The sequence below is a fragment of the Dipodomys ordii genome, unplaced genomic scaffold (genome assembly GCF_000151885.1).
Source record: "Dipodomys ordii isolate 6190 unplaced genomic scaffold, Dord_2.0 Scaffold73, whole genome shotgun sequence".
Classification (NCBI taxonomy): domain Eukaryota; kingdom Metazoa; phylum Chordata; class Mammalia; order Rodentia; family Heteromyidae; genus Dipodomys; species Dipodomys ordii.
The window spans coordinates 9,097,976-9,106,032 of NW_012267289.1; the positions used below are offsets into that span (position 1 = coordinate 9,097,976).

The 8,057-nt window shown below is 35.9% G+C and overlaps 1 protein-coding gene across 8 annotated transcripts in view; it reads left to right on the forward strand.

The window, feature by feature from the left end:
• Positions 1 to 8,057, forward strand: part of St3gal6 (ST3 beta-galactoside alpha-2,3-sialyltransferase 6) — a 61,197-nt gene that overhangs the window by 33,984 nt on the left and 19,156 nt on the right. For all 8 annotated transcript variants that reach the window (XM_013024158.1, XM_013024161.1, XM_013024156.1 and 5 more), the window contains exons 3-4: positions 5,061 to 5,160; positions 6,946 to 7,023. In XM_013024158.1, the coding sequence (XP_012879612.1) occupies positions 5,072 to 5,160; positions 6,946 to 7,023 (167 nt within the window). In that variant the 5' untranslated portion in view covers positions 5,061 to 5,071. The remainder of the gene's footprint in view (positions 1 to 5,060; positions 5,161 to 6,945; positions 7,024 to 8,057) is intronic.

The window sequence follows — 8,057 nt, forward strand, 5'->3', positions numbered from 1 at the left end:
GGGAGGCTGGGAAGGGATGTGAAGGGTAAACAAAGGAGGAGGCTGCAATGCTTGGTAAGAAATGTATGCATTATCCTGCCCATGTAATTGTAACTCCTCTGTACAGCATGTTCACAAATAAAATTAAAAAAAAAAAGAATTGAAAGTTTAGCTGCAGAACTGATGAGAGGGAGGGAGGAAAGAAGGGAGAGACAGTTTGAAGAGAAGAATTGGAGGTGATGGCTAAGAAGCAGGAGAATGAGAAGCAGAAAGAAGAGGAGGACAGGATGAGAAGGAAGAAGAACAGGAGGAGGAGGAATAGGAGTAAAAGAATGTAAACAGTAGGAAATGAGGAAGGACCCAACAATAGGAAGCCAGTTATGGTGGATGAGATGTCCAAGACTAGTGTTGGATCCATGGGAACCTGACCAAACTGTTACCGGTTTAGTTACAGGTGCCTCCGGTTCCCTTTTCTTGGGCCAGATCAGTCCCAAGGCTCAGGGTGACTGAGCCTGCAGCTGGCCATTGGGAAGCACCTGCACTTGGTTCAGGAGGAAACTGGGGACAGAGAAGCCCCCTGGGGGCGGGGCAGAAGAAGTCTGCACACTCAGACTATCTTTTTCTTTGGTGGTATATGGTATTGGATGATAGACCTATAGGGTTTTTGGAGTTGGTAAGTAGAGCAATTATTGCTGAATTATTGGTAAACATGCTTTAAAAAATGTCTAGATGTTTAGATAAGCAAGCTCCTTTTGATTTGAGGAAGCATTAGGAGAGCCCAAAATTAAAAATCTGACAAATTTTCAGTGTTCATCTATATTTTATTTTGTTCATATATGCTATTGTGGTTAAGAGCAGGCTGGAAGGTTGGGAGTAATAGGGTTTTATTTGAGTAGTTTGTATGGAAAGACTTACAGACTTCACCATATTGTACATTGGTATTGAATGGATACAGATTAACGAACTGATGAAACCAACAATTAGAAAGACATCCTATAATGTTGTCTTTGTTTGAGAAGATGGGTCAGTCTTTTCAACTGGGAGAGTTCATTAACTAAGAAGGGCGGTGTGACAGTTTTGCGTCTGGATTCTGCAATTTTTCAGCTCAGGAAAGTTACTGTTCTTCCCCAGCCTTCTGTTTCCTCATTTGTGAAATAGGCATTGCAAATGACTGCTTCCTTTAAAGGGTGTGTGTCAGGAAGACCTGAGACAATACACCAAAGGCCTTCATCGTATGTTTTGGTTAAGCACTCATATTTCTCAACAATTTCAACCCGCCATTATCCATTGGATAAGTGCCATATGCCAGGCCTTCAAGGCTGGAAAAAATTAATATATGGTGTTTAGTTCTGAGATCTGTAACAATGATGTACTTAGTATTTTCTGCAAGACTGGCTACTGTTAGAAGTCTTTGGGTAAGACGATAGACCTGACAGGTAGCACCTGTTCTTATGGCACATGAAGTCTCAGTACCTACTGTGACATCTCTGTATTGCAGCAAATTCATTAATTTCTTCTGCCTCAAATTGTTTAGTGTATTCTAACAACACTGGTTTTCAAACTTTTTTGGGCACATGAATCAGGTTGGGGGATGTGTGCAAGGGCTTAGGAATGTTAGTAGGCCCTTTCCCCCAACTTGGTGCTACCTCTTGAACACTGCCTGGTAGGGATCTTCTGCTCTGTTATCATTCACCCTTCCAGAACTCCACATGTCAAAGGAGCACCATGGGAAGTTTGGGATTCAAATTTTCTCTTGAGTTGCCTTCTTGTCTTTCATTTGGTGATGCCAAGGAGATAAAAGGAACAGAATTCTAAACCATGGGTATAATTGTAAGTCTATTCTGTCTCCCTTTAAACTGTGTGATTGGAGACAATTCAACTTTAGAAGCCTTAAGTTTACTCATACATTGAAGGTTATATCTGCACACCTATCTAACAAATATATTGTGAGCCTTACGTGAAATAATAGACACATAGGCTTTTTATGAACTTCAAAGCACCACACAAATAATAGAGACTTATTATTAATGAGGAGGAAAAGGTGCCACTGTGATTGAGCTAATTTGGCCATGTAGATTGTTTATACACTGGCTTACATCTCAGAGTCTGAGAAGAAATGAATGTTTGAGTCTGAAGGCTTTCATTTTAGAGGATGAACTATATAAACACTTGAAAAAGTTGAACACACGTTTGTTTTGGTAGTTGAAGCTATATTATTTCAAGGCCTTATTTTTTATTTATTTTGTCTTTAGAATCAAATACCCTATGTTAAATTCCAACTTATTTTCCTTTCATTGCTTTTGCTCGCAGCAAATGATTACCATTTATAATATATGATGGTTAGACAATTAGTTTATTTGTGGAAATTTTTCCTGTGAGCTGGCAGAGGAATTGTACATGTTTATCACAAAGATATCCTGGATAGCCCTGGTCTTCTTTGCAACCTGGGTATCAAAGCTCTGAGTTAGCCATGAAATAAATACTAGAGTAAATAACCTTTCTAACATGTTCTCAAGTGCTATGCATGGGCTCTTTAAGAGTGGGTTTATTTTACTTTTTGAAGGAAAAGGAACATTCTCTCACACTTCTTTGTTTTCAGTTAAACCACTTATTGATGAATGAAAAAACAACAAAACAAAAACAAAACAAAAAAATCTCGTTTTGTGCTCTGTAAAATAATACATAATTAGCCTGAGGGGTGTGTTTTTGGGGATAGAGAAACGAATTGCAAACTCTCACCTCTTTCTCTAGGCCTTTATACACTGTCTTATCCTAGATATTATTTTTTAGTTATGTTTGTATTATCCTTAAGTAGTTAGACAAAGGAGAAACCAGCACATCAGTTTTTAATACATCTTGATTATCTTGATTGATATCACCTTTTCATCATTCTCCCCCTCCACCTACCTCTCCACTCAGCTTTTCATCGTATATGCATAATATTCAAGATATATATATATATATATGTATATAAACACTTATTTTTGTTTGTTTATTTTTGGTGCTGGGCATAAAATCTGGGTGCTATCCTTAAGCTTTTTAAAATTTTTTTTGCTCAAGGCTAGTGCTCTACCATTTGAGCCTCAGTTCTACTTCCAGTTTTATTTTTTGTTTGTTTGTTTTGATAATTAATTATAGATAAGTGTCTCTTGGGACTTTCCTGACTGGGCTGTCTTTGAACCATGGTCTTCAAATCTCAGTCTCCTAAGTAACTAGGATTACAGGTGTGAACCGCCAGTGTCAGTGTCAATATAGCCTTAAAAATTTGTCTGTACTAGTAAGATGCACTCTTGTTGGATATTTACACAAATGACATTATTCTTTGTGGAAACTTAAGTGTTTGATTTAAGCAAGTTATTTTAGCAAATAGTTTAGTGACTATTTTGGCCTATGGGAAATTGCCTTCTGAGATTATGTCTTACCAATTAAGTTGAAGGGGTGTACTTTTGCTTGTCAACATGTAAGGCCACTCAGGTTGAAATAGGCAAACTGATTTACATAGGTGGAGTTGGACTGTAAGTGAAGTGTTTTCACAGTCATCTTGTATACTGATTTAGACCCATGTTTGCATTTTCCTCACTTGTTTATTTGCATTCTCCTGACATAGCTTTTATTTCTCAGTAATTATGGCATATAGAAGGGGTGTGGGTGCAGACAACAAATAGCTGGCAGGAAGAGCAATTTCAGCCAGAACATCAATACAGTTTAGGGCCGTTTAGCAAATAATCCTGCAGCTCTATGAGGTCCTGGGGGTGTCAAGACTGAGAAGCAAAGCATGGTTATGATATTGATTTTAGAACGTCTTGCATTATCAGAAAAATACTTTAGTTTTGTTTAATGCATTACTCTTATGAAGGTCAGGAAGTAGTTGAAAATTTTGACTTGAATTTATTTATCATTAACAGTGAGGCAGCATTACATTATTTGGGAATGTATCATAAAAGATTCATACTTTCTGTACTTAGGTTGAGGTTAGTAGATATGAATGCGAGGAAGGATACAGATGATTGTTTAGATGAACCAGAAACTTCATAAGGGAGGGAGAGAAATAAAGTCAGATGTACTGAAATGGATCTATTATTGTCTTTCACACTTAATTGCATATTTCTGATTTTGATGAAAAGAGGAGGAACTAAATATGTCTTCATATTTTATGTTTTTAAAAAGATATTTTAAGCTGGGTGGTGATTGTTTACAGTGATAACCCTAGCTACTCAGAAGGCTGAGATATAAGGATCACCATTTGATGCCATCCTGGACAGAAAAGCTCTTACACCTTTATCTCCAATTAATTAGCAAAAATCTGGAAGTAGAGGTGTGGCTTAAGAAGTAGAGAAAAAAAAGCCTTCAGTGAAAAAAGCCAAATGAGAGCACAAGGCCCTTTAGTTCTAGTCTCAGTACTGGCACCAAAATAAATAATTTAATGAATAAACCGATAAGCCATATTTTATGAAAATTTTTATTGTATTTACATTCTAAGAAGGGTATAGTCATATTTTTGTCTGTACATGTGCAATGAACATCATAAATGTTGAACACACCTAGGCTGTGATATTGAAAGATCCAAAGATGCCTCTAAAAGTATACAGAAATTGAGAAAGTGAGAAATAGTTTCAGTACCTTTTATTCCCATTTTTTAAGTCTTTTTCTGAAAGGACTAAAATATATTGTATAACAAAGTAGTTTTAGACTCTGAAAAATAAAATATTCATTCACATCTGGAAGCACACATTCACTTTCTACTGAGAGAAAAAAAATGAATCTAAATCAATGTTTCTGAAAGAAAGAGAGATGTGTACATTTTTTCTGAAGGATTTTTTTCTTGTTTACCTAATAGGATACCACAGGATTGTCTATTGTCTCTAAACACACAAAATGTTCTATTGATCATTGATAAGAGAGAGAAAAAATAGTCTCTTTTTGCACATTCACTTGGCATATTCAAGATTATAGGCTTTTTTGCCATTTTCTTCTGTTCCCTCTTTATGTATTTATATGCTAATACTCACATTTGAACCATTGTGGAAATCCATACAGATAACATATTTCCCTTTCTCAAGACTCTTCTTCTTGTGTTTCAGGTGGGCTAGCCATGAGAGGGTACCTTGTGGCCATATTCCTGAGTGCTGTCTTCCTCTACTATGTGCTGCATTGTATATTGTGGGGAACAAATACCTATTGGTAAGCTTCGTTTTTACTACTTGAACATAATTCTCTAACTAGTCTTTTACACAAATCCATATACATTGTATTAGCTGGACTTGTTTTAGAAGCCTCAAATATCATAAGGTTTGAGTCTTTTCTAATTTTGTGTTATACACTGACATCTTGCCATTCAAGTATTTTTAGATAAATTCTTCTACAATTTGAAACTGATAAATAATCAAACTTTATGGACCGTGAAGCAGAAGTGTTGACCACCTTTGGAACAATTTTGGGTAGGGAAAGTCTCATGCTGGGGCCATAAAAGGCCCTCCAAAATCTTCTGACAAGAAAGAGACCTGTGCTTCTGAAATGTTCTGGTGCGTTGGAAGCAGCTGTATGCCTATATTGAATAATGTTATACAAATGTTTAATGGCAGGAAAAAATTTCCCTACCCCCTCATTCATCTCCTTAAATTAATAGAGTATATCTTAGAAGTATTTGATCTTTAGATCCTAAAATACTCGGCTATGTGATCTTGGTATAATAAATACGACCTATGATTTTTTTGTTTAAAAATATTTATTAAATGATAGACTACATATATTTATATATATATTTACTGAAAACCTTTTACATTAGATGCCACTTATAAAACTTGAGAGTCACAGAAAATTTACTGAAGACAAAACTTCTCTCTGTTTTCAGACCTTTGTCTAGGGATAAAGTTTAAATGACCTTTTAAATCTTGAATGGATGACAGGACACAATTAGATCAAAATAATCATGTGACTTATTTTTGTTTCAGTTTTAATTTGTTTTGAGCTTTTGCTGATTATATGTAAAAAATGAAGTTTTTGCATTTAATTTCAGCATTGAAAAAGATATAAAGTTTCATGACATAAAGTTAGGTAAGTGGCTGCTGGGGCAAAAAAAACAACAAAAAACATTGCTAGGTAAATGCCCTCTGGATATAATTCAAACTTGGTGGCTTGATTTGTTAACCAATATTTCTCTATCTTTCTTCCATATAAACAAAGGAATCCTTGTCATTTTGTTATAGTCCCAAAAGATATTTTCCTCCATAAGAACTTTATATGACTCTTAGTTCTCAACCTTACAGTTCTAACTGTGGAAACTTCGTATTTAAGCACTGTTTCCTTCTGTGTGAGTCCTGCCTATCATAGAAAAAGTTGATTAAGTCTTAGTAATTTTTTCACTTAAATTGATCATCAGTAAGTCTTAGATGATGACTTCTTTTCTGGCTGTCCAGATACTACCAGCATTTATTTTCCTTGTGTGCCCATATTTTGCAATACCCTTTGAAACTGTGGAGTCTAATCTAAGCCAGGAATAGAGGACACTTAGATGTACTCTCAGTGGAGTGGCTGTGCAGTCTCAAGGGCCCAGGGCAAAAGCCTGTTAAACCTGCTCAGGTCAGGTGTTTCTGTGAAGCTTGCTTTCCATAGATGTCTCCAGATGTAAAATGGAGGACCCTAGGTATGTGAACTTTTGAGTGAGTTTGGTTTCTCAGGCTTTCTAGGGATGCTGAAAAGGGAGCCTGAGATTCCTCTGAATCACTGTCCTTTAATTTTTTTTTAAGTGGGGAGGACACTAATCACCTTCGCCTTTTCTATTCTTTCTTGCCTTCTACCCAAGAATCCTCAGTCTCATGTAGGATTTGGAGATGGTCCTATTAAACCTCAGGACCGCCAGGAAGATTTTTATTCCCTGTCAAGGATGTGGCTTCCCCTGGACATTTGTTCCCCTTTGGGCAGGCTTCTGGATTCTGTTTTCTGACTGAAGCTATTTTTGTTTCCTAGGGTGCCACCTGTGGAAATGAAGCAGCGAAACAAGATCCAGCCTTGTTTATCAAAGCCAGCATTTGCCTCCCTCCTGAGGTAAAAACAGACAACCAAAAGAAATGTGTGGCCTACAAAATGTTCAAAATGAGTTTGATGATACATGTTTAACTTTTTGGTACAAATGTTAGCAGTATAGAGTAGACAGTATATTTAAGGAAGAGCTTGAGTTTCCTGTCTGTCTGGAGGCTTTTAGTTAGAGCTCTGAATTTATTTTAAGAAAAGACGCTGGAGAATTCAGTCAAACTAGTATTCTTTTCACCAGGTAAGGTTATAGAGGTCTAATTGTGTTTGATCCAAAAAGAAGTAATTTTTTTTTTAGGATTTTATCTTTCTTCTCCTTCTCATGCTGCCTTTCACTCAGTAAGCATGCTTTCTTTCTTCTAGACTTAAGGTTATAACTAGAAATGTTCCCTGAATTTTAGTGAGTTACATAGAATGCAAATAATGATAAGCCCACATATACTATCACTAGTGACTGGTCACTATTACACTGTCAGACATTGTTTAAACTGTCATTTGTAAATGTTCTTTTTTTGTGCACTTCAACTTTGTCAGAGTGCTGTTGAAAATTCTTCCAGATAACAAGAAATAAATGCAAAATCTAGTCTAGGCTTGTTAATTGTAAAACATATTCAGCATTTTTCCATTACTAGCTCTTAACCATTTACAGCTATAGACTCCTTTAAAAATCACTTATACCTGTGAAAAAATACAAACATACAATGATTATTTTGCATAGTGTTAACACCTGAGGCTGCTTTTAGCCTGTCCATGGATGTGTGTACAGGTAACATCTCTGACAAACCAGAAAAACATTTTTATTCTATCTTTGATCATGACTCATACTAAGAAATACATTTTACTTTGGAACACAGTACATGTATGTCTTTTTTTAAAAAAGCAAATGGAAAATATTCACCCCAGACATACTTTGTTCTTGCTATATTCATATTTTTTTAAATTTAATTTTATTTTATTTGTGAACATACTGTACAGAGGAGTTACAATTACATGGGCAGGATAATGCATACATTTCTTACCAAGCATTGCAGCCTCCTCCTTTGTTTACC